Source organism: Eschrichtius robustus, chromosome 19 (genome assembly GCF_028021215.1).
Source record: "Eschrichtius robustus isolate mEscRob2 chromosome 19, mEscRob2.pri, whole genome shotgun sequence".
In the NCBI taxonomy this organism is placed as follows: domain Eukaryota; kingdom Metazoa; phylum Chordata; class Mammalia; order Artiodactyla; family Eschrichtiidae; genus Eschrichtius; species Eschrichtius robustus.
Window position 1 is genome coordinate 27,454,108 of NC_090842.1, and position 18,198 is coordinate 27,472,305.

General features: G+C 37.2%; 1 protein-coding gene across 6 annotated transcripts in view; it reads left to right on the forward strand.

Annotated features, from left to right (window-relative positions):
• Nucleotides 1–18,198, forward strand: part of CNOT1 (CCR4-NOT transcription complex subunit 1) — a 102,842-nt gene that overhangs the window by 26,505 nt on the left and 58,139 nt on the right. For all 6 annotated transcript variants that reach the window (XM_068528162.1, XM_068528165.1, XM_068528164.1 and 3 more), the window contains exons 2-8: nucleotides 723–995; nucleotides 14,708–14,815; nucleotides 15,389–15,487; nucleotides 15,845–15,913; nucleotides 16,002–16,056; nucleotides 16,558–16,761; nucleotides 17,681–17,849. In XM_068528162.1, coding sequence (XP_068384263.1) covers nucleotides 894–995; nucleotides 14,708–14,815; nucleotides 15,389–15,487; nucleotides 15,845–15,913; nucleotides 16,002–16,056; nucleotides 16,558–16,761; nucleotides 17,681–17,849 — 806 coding nt within the window. In that variant the 5' untranslated portion in view covers nucleotides 723–893. The remainder of the gene's footprint in view (nucleotides 1–722; nucleotides 996–14,707; nucleotides 14,816–15,388; nucleotides 15,488–15,844; nucleotides 15,914–16,001; nucleotides 16,057–16,557; nucleotides 16,762–17,680; nucleotides 17,850–18,198) is intronic.

The window sequence follows — 18,198 nt, forward strand, 5'->3', positions numbered from 1 at the left end:
ATAAGTTGTAGATAGTGTGAGAAGAGGGATTGAAAATGTCAGATGAGTGTTTCTTTCCACAGACCCTAATTTTACTTAAGTACTTTTCTGTGGCTTCTAAAGGGAATAGTATAAATTATCATTGAAATTGATAGAGTAGAAGCCTCAAATATTATAGGACGTCTTGCTAAAACGACAACTTTTTTGTGGGGGGGGTGGGTGTGATATATTTTTTTTATACCAGCCCTACCTAATTTTTAAAACTTGGCATCTTTTATCAATAGTGGTTGAGACATCTTAATTTTTTTTCTTTTTTAAGAAATTTTTATTTATTTATTTTTATTTTTGGCTGTGTTGGGTCTTCATTTCTGTGCGAGGGCTTTCTCTAGTTGCGGCGAGCGGGGGCCACTCTTCATCGCGGTGCGCGGGCCTCTCACTATCGCGGCCTCTCTCGTTGGGGAGCACAGGCTCCAGATGCGCAGGCTCAGTAGTTGTGGCTCACGGGCCCAGTTGCTCCGCGGCATGTGGGATCTTCCCAGACCAGGGCTCGAACTCGTGTCCCCTGCATTGGCAGGCGGATTCTTAACCACTGCGCCACCAGGGAAGCCCGATCTTAATTTTTTTAAAAGATCCTTAGTGGTATTTCAGGTATTAAGATGGAAAGATGGTTATTTAACCCTTTTTAACCCTAATAAAAAATTAACTAATTAAAAATATCTTTTTTTTTTTTTTTTTTTAAACAGGTGCCATGTTTCAGAACAGAGTAAGACCCCTGGTAAAGAACTGAAGACAGTGTACAGACACCAGATATAGGCTAATTACAAAGAAAGCATTAACCTGCCTCTGAGGTGACTAAAGGGGAATAATGGTGATTTTGCGCCGGGCTCGGCCGCCTGCTTCCGCCCCAACCAGCAATGAATCTTGACTCGCTCTCGCTGGCCTTGTCTCAAATCAGCTACCTGGTGGACAATTTAACCAAGAAAAACTACCGAGCCAGCCAGCAGGAAATACAGCATGTAAGTAAACTAGTGAGAAAACAAGCACCATTAAAGGAATGAGTATGCAGTGAAAAGAAAATTGGAAATTTTTGTGGGTATGTTGCATGAAAAATAACTTTTGCCCCTTATTTCAAGTGATTTCAGTTTAATATATAAAAGAGAGCTTTCACAAGGTTGTTCAGCTGTCACCATCTAACTCCAGAATGTTTTCATCACCCCAGAAAGAAACACCTGAATCCATTAGCAGTTGCTTTCCATTTCTCCCTCCCTCCAGCCCCTGGTAACCACTAACCTACTTTGTGCTTCCATGGATTTGCCTTTCTGGACATTTCATATAAATGGAATCATACCATATGAGGCCTTTTGTTTCTGCCTTCTTTCACTAGCGTAAGTTTTCAGGGTTGATCCATGTTGGAACATGCATTTAGATATTTAGGTTTGGTTCCACTTTTTGGCTGTTGTGAATATTGTGGCTGTCAACATTCATTTACAAGTTTTGGGTGGATGTTTATTTTAAATTTTGAGGATATATACCAAAAAATGGAATTGCTGGGTCATATGGTAACTCTGACTTTCTAAAGAACTGCTAGACTGTTTTCCAGAACACTGTATCACTTTTCACTTCTAGGAGCAGTGTATGAAGGCTCTAGTTTTTCTTGATCCTCAGTAATACTTGTTATTGTGTGTCTTTGCTTTTAGCCATTCTAGTGGGTGTGAACTGGTATCTCATTGTAGTTTTGATTTAGAGTTAATGATGCTGAGCATCTTTTCATGTGCTTAATTGTATATCTTTGGAGGAATTTCAGTTTGTCCCCCCACAATCTTTTTTTAATTTTTTATTATTTATTTGGCTGCGTCAGGTCTTAGTTGTGGCTCCAGAGCACATGGGCTCAGTAGTTGCGGCACTTGGGCTCCCTAGTTGTGGCACGTGGACTTAATTGCCCCACGGCATGTGGGATCTTAGTTCCCCGACCAGGGATTGAACCCACGTTCCCGGCATTGGAAGGTGGATTCTTAACTACTGGACCACCAGGGAAGTACCCCCCACCACCAGGGAAGCCCTAATTTTATTTTTAAAATAGATAATATAGTGGGACTTCCCTGGCCAGTGCAGGGGACATGGGTTCGAGTCCTGGTCCAGGAAGATCCCACATGCCGCAGAACAACTAAGCCCGCGAGCCACAACTACTGAGCCCTCGTGCCACAACTGCTGAAGCCCGCGAGCCTAGAACCTGTGTTCCACGACAAGAGAAACCACCAAAATGAGAAGCCCGCACACCACAATGAAGAGTAGCCCCCGCTCACCGCAACTAGAGAAAGCCCGCGCACAGCAATGAAGACCCACTGCAGCCAAAAATAAATAAATAAATAAATAAATAAATTTAAAAAACTAGGTAATATATTAACCTGATTACTCTAGCTACCCATTTCTCCTACCCATAGGCAACTGATACTACCTATTTCTTTTTTTTTTTTTTTTTTAAATTATTTATTTATTTATGGCTGTGTTTGGTCTTCGTTTCTGTGCAAGGGCTTTCTCTAGTTGCGGCAAGCGGGGGCCGCTCTTCATCGCGGTGCGCGGGCCTCTCACTATCGCGGCCTCTCTTGTTGCGAGGCACAGGCTCCAGACGCGCAGGCTCAGTAGCTGTGGCTCACGGGCCTAGTTGCTCCGCGGCATGTGGGATCTTCCCAGACCAGGGCTCGAACCCGTGTCCCCTGCATTGGCAGGCAGATTCTCAACCACTGCACCACCAGGGAAGCCCTGTACTACCTATTTCTTAACTGTCCTTACAAAGATATTTGCATATAGAAAATAGGGAAATATTTCCCATCCCTTTTCATATGGTGGCATACAGTATAAACTGTTCTGCATCTTGATTTATTTAATTTATTTAGTTAACTAGTTTATCCTGGAAATGATTCCTTATCCATACACAAAAAGCTTCTTCATTCTTTTAAGGGTGCATCGTAAACCATGGTATGGATGAATCATATAGAATTTACTTCACTATTGATGACATTTAGGTTATATAAAATTTTTTTTTTTTTTTGCTATTGACAGTGTTGTTACAAGGTCATTTCTTGCATGCATATATCTGTCAGTGTGTATGTAGGATAGATTCCTAGAAACTCAAGCTTGGGCAACTCTTCTGCTCTCTAATGGAAAAGCTCAATTCTTAGAATTATATATTTCTATTTGATTTTTTTCTTTTCATGTAGCACTGTTTCTCTGGTGCATTGAAAAAGCAGGTGTGTATGCTTATGGAGTTTATTACATTTGATGCTGCTTTAACAAATTATAGTGCTTAAGTTCGTTGTTCTAATACCTTCAGTGGTCCTCTTACTACGGAACAAAGTCAAAGCTCCTCAGTAAAAAGTTTCAGGGCCCTTTAAGTCCAGTTCTAAATGCGTTTCTTGGAATTCTGTTCTTTCAAGAACCAAATCCAATACCACCTTGCCAGTGAAGACTTACCCTCCTTTTCCTTTATTTGGATTAATTCCTTAGGCTCATTCTGAAAGCTGTGTTGGTCAGAATGTGACCTAACAGTTTCATGCAGCTACTATTTAAACATCTGCTGTGTGTCACATACTCTTCTTGTGTGTGTGTGAGCTTTTTTTTCAAAGATTTAATAACATGTATACATGGGAGAGACTGAGGAAGACTGAGTAACTCCTAATCAACTTTTTACTGAAGTAAAATGTATATACCAAACAATTCATAAATCGTAAGTGTGCAGATGAATTTTCATAAAACGAACATAGCTATTAATAACCATGCAGATTAAGAAAATTGATACTAGCATCTCAGAAGCTGTTTTAGTTGTTGAACATATCACTTATGACCCAGCAGTTCTGTTTCTGTGTGTGTACCAAACAAAATGCATATATACATTGATCAAAAAACCATATATTGTGATAGCCCAAAGTTGGAAACAACCAAGTGTCCATCAACAAGGTATACTAAGAAGCAGTGAGACTATTTTGTGGAACAACATGGATTGATCTTACGGTGTTGAGTGAAAAATGCTAAACATTCTGTCAGTTCAGTAATTCTGTGCACGGTCAGTTCTCTCGTCATAGCAACCATTCAAGCATTTACAGTGTTCCAGGCATTATTTTTAATGTGATTTTATGTCAGTTCTCACATTCTTGTTACAGTCATGCAGGATGCGTAGTGGGTAGTATTGTTCCATTTTACACTAAGGTTCAAAGACATTAAATATTTTTGCCCACTGGTACTCTGCCTGAAAGTGGCAGATGTGAGATCGGAACCCACAACATTCCTATGTTGAATCTCTTTGTAATTGTTCACGGAAGACAAAGAGGTAGAAAGAAATTAGAGACTCTGGATTGGAAGGTCATCTAGTCCCAAGTTTGACCCCCTGACAGCCCCTACTATAAAACATCTTCCACTTTTTGTCAGACTGGCCTTTCTAAAATGTATAGCTAATAGTCTCTTTGCCATTTTAAAATCTTTTGTGTGTCTCTGTCCAACTCAATTTAAAGCTCATACTCCCTAAGCTGGGCCTCTGTTGCTGTTCTTTGGAAGCAGATATGAGACATTTTGGAATGCAGGTTATTTATAAGGTTTCAACACCTGTAGGAGGAGGAGGACTGATTGGAAACAGAATTGGACAGAAGGAGAACTACAGTGGAAATCTTCATCAACTCCATGGGGAATTCTGGGATGGGTATCAGAGTTGTCCCATGGGGGGCCCAAATGGCTAGACCTTCATATCCCTGTTGTTATTGTGTGAGGGCTCCTTAGGGAGGGCATGTTCCCTTGGGTAGTATGATTGTATCTTAGACATTGAAGGAGGTGATTGCTGGGACACCTGCAACTTTAACTTGAAGTGGGAAATATGGTGGCACTGTCTGAATTTACCCCAGCAAGGCTCTGCGTGATCTGGTCAATTTAATACTATATTTTAATTGGTTTGATCATCTTCCCTACTCCCAAGACCTCATGATGTGGGACTGTCCTTTAGTTTATGTCTCTTATACCTAGCATTTAGTAAGTGTTCAAATGCAATTGGAATGAAAGAAGGAATACATTAATAAGTAATTAATTTTGAAGGTAAATGTTAGAATGCTTGGTTTCAGCCTATGGCTGAGGTTTTCAGTGTCTACAGATATTCTTTAGACAAGTGTGTCCTCAGTGCTACCTTTGCAGATAGTCCCCTTTCTTTTACTTTTACAATGATTAGGAATTTAGAACTGGGATGGGAGCAGGGTTCTAGTTCTTGACTCTGTCTTGATTTCCTTTGGTGATATGTAAAGGCTTATTGCAGTTCTTAGATGCCTAATATATTTTAGTGCCATACTTTTTGGGGCTTAGACTAATAGGTTGGCTAGGATTGTGTTCCCTTTGTTATTTCTCCTACTGACAAGTGGAAAGAAGGAATGTTTATTGAATGTATTAGATGTATGAGTTCCCTAAACATGAACAACGAGCTAGTTAGTATTACCATTTTATAGATGAAAAAACAAGTTTAGAATTTAATTTGCCCCCTCAGTCAGGATTTTACGATGTTCTTTAGAGGAGCAGTCCCCAACCTTTTTAGCACCAGTGATCGGTTTCATTGAAAAAATGGGCGGGGATGCGAGAGGGAGAGGGTGATGGTTCAGGCGGTAATGGGAGCGATGGGGAGCGCAGATGAAGCTTTGCTCCTTGCCCACTGCTCACCACCGCTCACCTCCCGCTGTGCGGCTGCTAGTTCGAGGCCCAGGGCTTGGGGACCCCTGCTTTAGAGAGTAACTCCTATAGTTGTTCTTTTCTTTAAAAATATTTGTTGTCATTATTAAAGAAATTATGTAAGTAAAATACAGAAAAATCAACTCTGGTTTTTCTACTCAGCTTTTTAACACTTTTGAGTATTTTTTGTCTTTGCATTAAAAGTAGTTTATAAAAACATTTTATACTGTTCTTTAAATGATAGTCTCTGTAAATATAATTTTAAAACATTTTATTAAAATTACAAATTTATTTCATTTATAAAAATATAATAAAATAAAAGTTAAAAATTAAAATTTATTACATAAGTAAAATTTATATTAAAATTAAGTAAGTAAAATTTATTTATACTACTCACACACACGAGTAGTATAATATAACCCCCATGAATCTATCATCTACCTTCATTTGAAGTCATGACCAATCTTGTTTCATCTAACCCATTCTCCTCAGTTGTTTTAAAGCAGATCCCAGTTATAATTTCATCTATTTATATAAACCTAACCTCAATACTGCTATCACATCTTTTTTAAAAAAAGCACAGTAATTCTTTTTAACAAAATTGTATTGAAGTATATTTGATTTACAGTGTGTTTCTGGTGTACAGCAAAGTGATTCAGTTATACATATGTATATTATTTTTCATATTCTTTTCCATTATGGTTTATTACAGGACACTGAATATAGTTTTCTGTGCTATATAGGAGGATGTTGCTGTTTATCCATTCTGTATAATAGTTTGCACCTGCTAATCCCAAACTCCCAATCCTCCCCCACACCCCATCCCCCAGCAAGATAATTCTTAAACATCAAATATCCAGTTAACATTCACATTTCCTCAGTTTGCTTCATAAAAAAATTTAAAAGTTGACTTGAGTTACGACCACCCCCCACCCCTTTCCTCAGTCTGTTTGTTGCATTGGCCCTTACTAAATCTCTTTTAAAATCTATAGGTTTTCTCTCCCTCTATTTTTCTTGCAGTTATTTTGTTAAAGAAATCAGGTTGTCCTGTAGTTACCCACAGTCTGAATATTGCTGATTAGATTCCCAGCGTGGTATTTTACATGTTCTTCTGACTGTTGTATTTCCTGTAAATTGGTAATTAAATTTGGGAGCTTAATCAGATTAAGGTTTTTTCTCCCTTAGGACAGTTTTACAGGTGGTGGTGTGTACTTTAATTAGGTTCATGATGTCTGGTCATCTCTATTTTTGTCATTTTTAGCAGGCTTTGTTCATTGCCTGGATTCATTGATTTGTTAGGGATTGCAAAGTGGTGGCATTCTAGTTGTTAGGCGTTTTTTATTAGTTGACATAGTTCTGTAAAGGGAAACTTGCCCTTACCAACTGTAACTGTCTGGTTGCCCGAAGTACAGTTTATATAGGAAGGGCTTGATTCTCTCTCTTTACTTGCTGATTTTCAAAATGACTTGTTTCCTAGCATCCTCCAAATATGACCAATGAATGAGTTTTTTAATATTAGGAATTCATGTATTTTTAACATATTTGATGTGTTTGAATTCATTGAAAGTATTATTGATATTCATCCATTATCCTCTTTGGCCAATGTAAACTTACTCATGTTGGCTTCTGAGTCCTTTTGACCGTATTCTTATTTGTCGTCTTTGACGTGATTCTAGAAACTTGGAAACTGAAATATTCCAGACTCGTATGTTTCTTGCTTCAGACCTGGAAAATTAGCAATTTCTCTAAGAGGTCTTGGTTTTATTTTACTGGGAAATGGTATTTAGAGATTACCGTCTCTTGTGTTAATAAATGATTAAGACCATTTAGGTGGTACAAACAAACTTTATTTAACATTTCATGAAGTGGACAGTCTTACTTCAGAGAGCTGCAAAATGGGCAGAAGACAAGAACCTTTTATAGGATAAAGAATAAAGAACAGGGACTTCCCTGGTGGTGCAGTAGTTAAAACTCCATGCTCCCAACGCAAGGGGCACGGGTTCGAACCCTGGTCAGGAAACTAAGATTCCACATGCTGCCTGGCACGGCCAAAAAAAAAAGAATAAAGAAAAGACAAATAGAAAATATATGATTGGCTGGGACCACATAGTCAACCTTGTTAGGGGTTAGACAGGGGTTAGAACACCCAGAATTGGCTTGATGTTTGGGAATTGGCTGGCTGAGTATACTGTGTTTCTGGTCAAGTGAAACATTTACGGGGACTCCAGTGTTATCTAAGTTTTGGTTTGCTGATGTTACACCAAGGGCAGGAACACTCCATTTTGGGCCTAGAAAGTTATTTCAACACTTGTATTGTTTACTGATACTCAGTTGGCCATTATTAGGCATTTCCGTGGACAAAGCTAAGGAGAAAATACACCATGAGTTCATACTAATACTTCCAGTTTAATTTCAGGACCAAGGGATTTTTATTTCAATTCATTACCTAAAATCTGTCTCTCCTTACTTCCAGTGCAGAAGATTCCCGTTTTCAGTGAGGAAAAGTCATTTGTTTTATTCCACACTTCACAGTCAAGAGTCTCAGATTATCTGTGACTCTTCTAACAGCACTGTGATTATGGAAAATAGTTTACCTTTTTTTGGTGGGGTTGGTGGGGGAGCTTGTAAGGTATATCTCACTAGAGATGTAAAATCAAGTTACTGTTTTAAAGTCATTTCGCATAGTTCTTCTTGGCATAGTTATGCCACACCACCAACTGGATATGGAGTTTGGGTTCATTGTTTTCATATTATTTTCAATATTTGCAACGTACTTTTAATAGTAATCTAATTTTGCTTGATACTATGTAAAACGTTTATTTCCAAAGTCAAATCTATAAAATGACTTTGATTAAAAGAGTAGTTTATGCAATGAGGTATCACCTCACACCAGTCAGAATGACCATTATTAAAAGTAAGTCTACAAACACTAAATGCTGGAGAGGGTGTGGAGAAAAAGGAACCCTCCTTCACTGCTGGTGGGAATGTAAATTCGTGTAGCCACTATGGAGAACACTATGGAGGTTACTTAAAAAGCTAAAAATAGAGTTACCATATGATCCTGCAATCCCACTCCAGGACATATATTGGCAGAAAACTCTAATTAGAAAAGATACATGCACGCCCAGTGTTCATAGCAGCACTATTTACAATACCCAAGACATGGAAGCAACCTAAATGTCCATTGAGAGATGAATGGATAAAGAAGATGTGGGGTGTGTGTGTGTGTGTGTGTGTGTGTGTGTGTGTGTGTACACGCACAGTGGAATATTAGCCATAAAAAAGAATGAAAGAATGAAAAAATGACATTTGCAGGAACATGGATGGACTTACAGATATCATATTAAGTGAAGTAAGTCAGAGAAAGACAGATATATGATATCACTTATATGTGGAATCTACAAAAATGATACAAATGAACTAATTTACAAAACAGAAAGAGACTCACAGACATCGAAAACAAACTCACGGTTACCAAAGGGGATAGTGGAGGGTAGGGGGAGATAAATTAGGAGTTTGGGATTAATAAATACACCCTACTATTATATAAAATAGGTAAATAACAAGGACCTGTATAGCACAGGGAACTATACTCAATATCTTATAATAACCTATAATAGAAAAGAATCTGAAAAAGATAAATATATGTAACTGAATCACTTTGTTGTACACTTGAAACTAACACAACATTGTAAATTAACTATACTTCAGTTTAAAAAATTTTTTTAAAGAGTTGCTTAGTCTTATTAAAAATGTATTATATATTGAAATGGATTGAGTACTTGCAGACTGTTCTTTTACTTCAGTTTTTATATTCCTGAAAATATCTTTTATTTTCATATATTTTTTTGACCATAGATCATTGTCAGAAGATTTGTCTCATTTGGAACTCACGTGCCGTTACCTGAGTTCTTTCATGCTTGAGAATATCTTTCTTGTTTTTATTTGAAGTCCAGTTATCACTAGATATATATATTCCCCCTAGTTTTGCAAATATCGTTCCCCATTATTCTTTCAACAGCATCAATTGCCAAAAGCTGCCTATCTTCCTTTGTCTCTCTCCTCCGTCATGCATTTTAGGTGACTAACTTTTCCTGCCAGCATCTATTCCTAACCTCAATATCCCTATGAATTTCCTTTTTTTAAATAATTAATTAATTAATTAATTTGGCTGTGTTGGGTCTTTGTTGCTGCGCATGGGCTTTCTCTAGTTGTGGTGAGCGGGGGCTACTCTTCCGCTGCGGTGCACAGGCTTTTCATTGCTGTGGCTTCTCTTGTTTTGGAGCACGGGCTCTAGGCGCACGAGCTTCAGTAGTTGTGGCACATGGGCTTAGTTGCTCCGTGGCATGTGGGATCTTCCCAGACCAGGGCTCGAACCTGTGTCCCCTGCATTGGCAGGCGGATTCTTAACCACTGCGCCACCAGGGAAGTCTCTGAATTTCCTTTTCATTAGAGTTTATTAACTTCAAGTGTATGCTGTAGTATTGATTATTCTGCATCAGCCTTTCTTGTGCTATGGTATACCTTTCATTCTTCCAACTCAAATGTTTATTTCAGGGATATTTTTGTTGTTTTCTTTGAATGTTTTTCTTTTCATTTCTTGTGGATTGAGGTATTATATATTGATTATTAAGTTTATTAAGTTATCTTTAAGATTTTTGCTTTGTTTCTTAAGTGCCAAAAGTTTGCTTTCATTTCCTTCTGTTATGTTGTACTTGAACCTAGTGTTTTGTTTTACCTTTTTGAGGACTTTCCTCTTAAAAAACAAAAACAGCTCCTATAATCTCTTCAGGGATATGGAATACTATTTGTCTGAACTCTTCTGTTTGTTTCTTTGTGTAGGTCTTTTGTTTCTTTTAAATTAAAAAAAAATTTTTTTTTTCTGGGTGGGGGGTAAGTCTTTTGAAAAGTATGTTCTTCACTTGTCTTGTTTGTTTCTTTGCTCTGTTTTACAGTTTCTTCAAATAGGTTCCAGGCTGAGTCTTTGGATTTTTGCTTGTCTTTGAATCAACACATTACTTACTCACATATAAACCATCTTGGGGATGCTTGAGGGTGGGGAAGTGTGTTGGGGTAGTCTGCCATGTTCTGTATCTAGGTTTGGTAATGGTTACCTCTTCTTCTTCGTTATTCTGCTTCTCCAGGATTCTCCTTTAACTCGATGGTTTGCTTACAGACATTAAAAGTAGCATCTTGAGCTTGGTTCCCTCAGCTCTGTCTCCTTTGCCATTTTCTAATTTCCATATATTGATCTGGGTCTCTAAATGGACAGTCTTCTTTCATGGCTCATCTGTGCTCCAGATTCATCACTTGAACAAAGGATAACTATGTGTGTTTTGGGACATTCATCAGTCCTAAACATTTTTATTTCTGGATTTATCAGTCCCAAATAGAAACCTGCATTTAGCCTGTCATTTGACGTACTGAGAATAAGCTATCTGACATATCTCTCTGGACCACTTCTTACGTGAATGTTTTGTTGAAAATGGATTTTTTTTTTTTTTTTAATATGAGAGGCTAGAAAAAAAAAATATATGAGAGGCTAGAATAGGAAAAAAGTGCTCTTAGTTCCACCATCTTTTACTTAGGAGTTTGACAGTTCTGTGCCTTTTGTGTTAAAAGTAACCCTTTATGTTTACTGCAAAAATTTTTCATGTTCTTTTCAGTATGTTAAACTGTTTTGAATAGGTACACTATTTTTTATAAAGTAACCCAAAGCATTCATACAGGTAATACAGTAAAAACCTGGAATGACTATTTTTAGTGGTTAGAATACGTACAACAAGTTTAAGAAATACGAAGATCCTACATTATTTGTGTGGATTATATATATGTTTACGTACAATCCAATTATTCCAATTACTATAACTAATCATTGTAATGTAGTGAGTTACTGTCTTCAATTTTAAATTTAAAAATCTGGTACTTTGTGATTATATAGAATCTTGGGCCTCTGAGATCATCTATTAGACTAGATTTAGTATTTTTCTTTATATAAATCTTGTTTTTATGTGAAAATCTCTATAGATGTGGTTTGGTTTTTTTTTCTGTTTGTTTAGGGTTTTTTTGGCTGCACCAGGCAGCATGTGGGATCTTAGTTCCCCAACCAGGGGTTGAACCTGTGCCCCCTGAGCTGGAAGCCGAGTCTTAACTACTGCACCACCAGGGAAGTCCCAATGTGGGTTTTTTTCTAAGCTGTTTTTAGGAGCTGGGGTTGATGGCACAATTCCTCAGATAATTGCTGCTTTATCAGTATTCTACCCAAAGAATGACTTTTAAAGTATTAATAGAGGTAGGGATTTTTGATGTTTCTGACTGTGGAAATTAGTTGACTACTTCATTTACTCATTACCATTTGTGGTCAACCTTATTAGGAGTATCTTTGTAACAAGCTAAAATAAACTGTTTGGGGCTCTTTTTCTGAGGATTTAATATTTAAGTACCCTTCACATAATTAAGTCTTTATTCTTCCCTTATGTGTGCTCTCTAGGCCAAATAGTGCCCCATTTCCTCAACCATTCTGCATGATTTTCTGAATCTCTACCATCCATTGTGGATGCACTATTTTTTAATGTTCCTCTTAATATGTGACTCTTAGATGAGAATATGTTACTCTAGCCACAAATAAGATTATTACAAAAGTATTATAGAATGAATGCCTTTGGTAAAGTTACTTTATTTTTAATAGCCAAAGATTTTGCTATCAAATTGTAAGGTGTAGTTACTTCACTAAAAGGGTGTTGATTTTGCTAGTCTCCCCTGCCCAGTGGGTGTAATGATTTGAACCTAAGGGAAAATGTATGAGGCTTAATCTTATGGGATCAATGAAATCTTATTTCAACATCTTTGCAACCCAAGATCATGTTTTTAAAATACCACTTTAGTTTTAAAAGAAAACAGTTGCTCCTAGGAAGGGTAGCATGGTATCACAGGAGGAATATTTCATTCACTTAGCAGCCATAAAACACACTTTCTGATTCTACCACTTATCCAGCAAATTATATGACATTTGTCTTTAGTCTTTGCAACCTTGATTAAAAAAAGAAAACAAAACAAACCTTGTCTGTAATAACATGGTATATTACATGTATTATATGTATATACTTCTTAGGGTTGTTGTGAAGATTGAGTTGTTGTAAAAGCAATTTTAAAATTATAAAATGTTACAGAAATAAATGCTATAAGGATAAGGGATATTCATAAAATTTGCTGATCCTAGTTAAAACAGAAATTTCTGGGGTTTTTTTTGACCATTGACAGTCTCTTGGAATGTCTTTCCATTTTTTAGGTTGGTGTAAGAGTACCAGTTAAGTCAGTATGCTAATTAACCATGATCTGGTTCCCTGTCTCCTGCTGGCCTTTTTTCTGTTACTAAAATCCTTTATGTATTGTTTACCTTCTATCTCAAATGCTCTTCCTTCAGTTGTATCTGTGGTTGTCACCTAAATATTTTAGTCTCAGTTTACATGTTACATCTTTAGGGATGGCCTCTTTGAGGTATACCCCCCCACCGTCCTGTCAATATCATATAACCCTGTTTTCTTCATGAGTTAATATTATCAGAAATTGTTTGCCTGTACTTTTCTTCTTCCGTGAAAATGTACTTCATGAGAGCTGTGGAACCCATTGGTCTCCTCTGCTGTTATATTTGCTGTACCTTGAATGGTATCTAGCATGTACTCAACAAATGTTTGTTAAGCCAGTTATTCTTGTTCTTTTGAGGGAGAGGTCTGGTTGGTTGGAGCATAGGTAATTCTTCTTAATTAATTTGAATTGGCTCTTTAAGATAATGTCTTCAGTGTTCCAGGGGATAGGAAAAAATAACCTATGATTATATAGATTTTAACTTTAAGATGTCTGAGGCAGTGTAAAGCTTGGTCTTACTTAACTCTCACATGTTCTGGATGGGGAAAACTGAAACTGAAATAAGTTAACTTAGCTGGCTGTGACATAATTATGATACAGTAGAAAGAGTATAGACTTTGGAGTTGGACTATGAATACCAGACTCCTAACTCATAAACTATTGGATTTTAGGCTCATGGAGTCTGTTTGAAGTGTCCAATTTCTCATCTATAAAATGGGAGTAATTTTTGGCAGAGTTGTTGAAGATTAAACCAAGGAAGCCCAGTCACATTTTTAGGCCAAAGTAGGTAGTTAAATATTTTAAAATTTTAGTGCGGCATTTAATAAACAAATGATTACTCTGCACATACATTGTGCTAAATAAGCCCTTTTCCTGACCTAAATGTAAAGTGAACACAACTACATAAATTCCCTTTTCTCATGCAACTTACAGTCAAGTGAGACATAGACAATAAACAGAAATTATTGGGTGGTGGTAAGTACTGTGGAGAAAAGTAAAGCAGGATGAGGGGTGATGGTGGGGCAGTTCATGTTGCTATTTTAGGGATGGTATTTAGGAAACCTCTGACTGATGAGGTGGCTTTAGAGCAGAAACCTAAAGGAAGTGAGAGAACAAACTGCATGTAGATATCTAGAGTTTTCTAGTTAGAGGGAATAGCAAGTACAAACATTAGTAAATTTGAGGAACAGCAAGAAGCTCAGGGCCAGTACTGATATCAGACCAGTTCCTTTAGGGCCTTGCCCTATAGGCTATTACAAAGAGTCACAGTTGTGTTAGATTTCAGATTACACTTTTTAGGGGTAAAAACAACAATGGATAGAAAAAGTGATGCTCTCATGAGTCCAGTTTGTTATAAAATTGTTGCCTTACAACTTAAACATGTCATTTGTGCTGTTGTTTGGTGTTTTTGGTGTAGAGGTTGATCAGAGCACACTGTTACATGGGGCTAATTACTGGTAGTTCTTCTTCTCCTTCCTGCTAGTGGCTGTAGGAAACACTTAAAAAATATTTAATTATAAAATATTGGTCCCTCCATCTCAATAATTCCTAGAACTCTTGTTCCAAAATGAACAATTAATGTAATTTGGGATGTTGTCCTAGAGATGAATTTTTTTAAAAAAATAAAAGAAAGTCACTCTTAGCAAACTCATATTTTTGGTCTTTTTAGATTGTGAATCGGCACGGTCCTGAGGCAGACAGGCATTTATTACGCTGCCTATTTTCGCATGTGGATTTCAGTGGCGATGGTAAAAGCAGTGGCAAAGATTTTCATCAGGTATTTGGGGCTTACATAGTATATATATTCACTTAGATCTAATTGTTCCATGAATTGCATTTTGGGCATAGCTGTGTAGCAAACACATATAGGATCCAAAAATAATCTTAGCTGAATGGCTAAAAGGCAGTGGGACTTTTCCTTTTCTTGTCCTTCTCTTCTCCTGCCTGACTGCAGACCATTACAGCTACTTAGTTCAGGCTTAGAGAGCTGGGAATCAGACCTGCCTGAAGGAAGCAGGACTGTGGGGAAGTCCAGCTTGACAAGTAAGTAAGGCAGAGAGAGGATCTCTTCACCTAGTTTGAGTTTCTATGGTTTGATTCTCAACCTGGGAACAGTTTGTCATGGTATTACTCCTTATAGTTATCTTGTCAGTGGACTTTCTTCTGTAGAGGTTTTGGTTTAACACTTGTTGCTAATAGACTTTGGTAGTTTCAGTAGGATTTTTAAAGAGCTGATGTAGAAACAGTATACAGTATCAGGTTACCCTTTAATGTTCTGAGCAATGCTGCTTCTATTTGTGCAAGAAGATGACTGTTAGTGCTAATGAAAATTCATTTGTTATTTTTAAAGACTCAGTTTCTGATTCAGGAGTGTGCGTCACTGATTACGAAGCCAAATTTTATCTCGACGCTGTCCTATGCCATTGATAATCCATTGCACTATCAGAAGGTTGGTATTCCTTTTATCTTCAGTGGTCCTAAGAATGTGATCTCTTATTAGGTTTTCTAAAAAGCCCTTAATCCTTGGTCTCATAATATCATATTTTAAATAAAAAATTTCAGATACTTTCTTTGGAGTTTTTGTAGCTTTCTAACAAAGTCAAGGTGGTTTGATAATAATTAGAATCTTAATAAAACCAGATGATGTGAAGGCTTAAGCTTGTCAGAACACAGTTCCACAGCTGTTGCTAGCAGCACTACAGAATTGTCACTCCTATGTAGCACCATAATTGGGTAAACAGATGCTTTTATAAACTTTTTGAAAATTGTATGTTCTTATTTTAAAATAAAGTTTGGTTTGTTTCAGAGTTTAAAGCCTGCACCCCACTTATTTGCCCAGCTGAGTAAAGTTCTCAAGTTAAGCAAAGTACAAGAGGTAAGTGATTTAAGAAAAGAGATGTAGGCAAAATTAGAAATAAAACAACTATTTGACTCTTTGGTCAATCTAACCCTTCTTGTTTCAGGTGATTTTTGGCCTTGCCCTCTTGAATTCTTCCAGCTCAGATCTCAGAGGTTTTGGTAAGTTTCCCTTTCCCTAAAGATCCTATAGTGAAGTTAGAGTCTTTAAAACCCGTGGGTTTCTGAGTCTTGAGCTTCCATAGTTTAGAGAGTAAGATTATTTTCTTTTGGTCTCTTTTATGTATGTATGTATACATACGTATGGTAAAAACACATAAAATTTACCTTCGTAACCATTTTCAAGTGTATAATTCAGTAGTGTTAACTATATTCACATTGTGGTATAATGGATGTCTGGAACTTCTTTGTCTCGCAAAACTGAAACTGTACCCATCCAAAAATTCTCCATTCCTTCTCCTCCTCCTGCCCCTGCCCCCCACCGCCAAGCCCCTAGCAATTGGTCTTTTATTTATGCCTACCAGCTAGAGCTGTAAAAACATTAGAGGGTGAAGGGTGCGTTGGTGAATGAGAATGATGATCATCTGTATTTTGATGGTATGTGACTTCTTACCCATTGTGGTGCAAAAATAACTTGTGGTTTTTTATTTATCTCACTTCTAGCTGCCCAGTTTATCAAACAGAAGCTCCCAGATCTTCTGCGTTCTTACATTGACGCAGACGTCAGTGGAAATCAAGAAGGTGGCTTCCAGGATATAGCAATAGAGGTCCTACACCTCCTCCTCTCCCATCTCCTCTTTGGGCAGAAGGGAGCCTTTGGAGTTGGACAGGAACAGATAGACGCTTTTCTTAAAACGCTGCGCAGAGGTAAAAAGGAGTGTCTGTAGCCTACAAAAGATGATTTCTTTGGATGAACACACATTACAAAAGGATTGTAGAATACAAATGAAGACAGTGATTTACTTTTCTGTTAACTTCGTAATCTTTCAAGGAAGAGAGTATTTTATAATTTAAAATATAAAAATGATAAAAGCCTCATTATAGAAAAGGTATAAAATGAAGAGCACTTACCAGCAATATTTGTTATCTAAGTACAATCTCATTTCAGACTTGGTATATTTCCACGTGGTCAAATTTTTCCCTTTTAGGGAGACAGAGACTACGGTATTTGTGACATGCTCTCTTTAGTTTAAAATGTTGATCATATATCCACTTTACCCCTTGACTGTTGGCATTGTTATGCTAAGATAACTCCTGGTTCTGTTGTTGCCATCCTCCTTCCTCTGATCCTTTTTTTAGAGATAGTGCTTAAAACAAATCTTTCATAGTGGACTAACCACTATCCATTTTCACTCTTATTATTGTTTACTTCTTAACATTGATATAGTTTAATTTAAACTTCATTAACTTTCTCAGTAATAGGACGTTTTCCACTTGTCAGTGAAATAAAGAGAGACTGATGTACCAGTTATTCCCTTGCATGGGAATTGATAGCCCTTTTGTGAAATTTTAAAGTAATATTTAGGGTGCAGTAGATAATGGGATCCTAATATAAAAAATTAAAAATATACTTATGACCATTTTTTGTGACATAAGAACATTGAAATTTTAGAATTGGGGTTGAAGTCATAACTTGGGCTAGGCTAGCTGGATTGGAAAAACTGAATAAACTTTGCTTTGAATATGGACTTGTGAAAACTCAGGTTTGAGGGGCTTTTAAAGAGTAAAAGAGGATAGTTTGTTATTAATCAGTGTAGCAGTTATAATTATCTTTTTCCTTCTTCAGATTTTCCCCAGGAACGCTGTCCCGTGGTGCTTGCACCACTTTTATACCCTGAAAAACGGGACATTCTAATGGACAGAATCCTGCCTGATTCTGGAGGGGTAGCTAAAACCATGATGGAGAGCTCTTTGGCTGACTTCATGCAAGAAGTGGGCTATGGCTTTTGTGCAAGGTTGGTAGTCAGACATTTTAAACTTCTGATTACTCTTGTGAAAAGCACAATGTAATTCTTTAAAGCAAGTTCCTACAGATTCCTTAATGTATTATCTTTGCCTCTCAAGAATTTTGCTTCTAAATTTAATCTTCCACGTATTAGTTTTGGTGGCAGCTATAAATGTTCTCGTGGCTAAATTTCTCTCTCTCCATCCCCCCTAGTTTCTCAAATTTAAGGATCAGAGGTTCCTAGCCTAGTCGCCATGGTAGGCAGTTTTAGGTTTTGAGAGGGAGGGCATTGAGGCAAGTGTTCATGGAACTTGCATCATTTCCCATCCAACATGTCTAATGTGCTCTTCCCTGCCCCC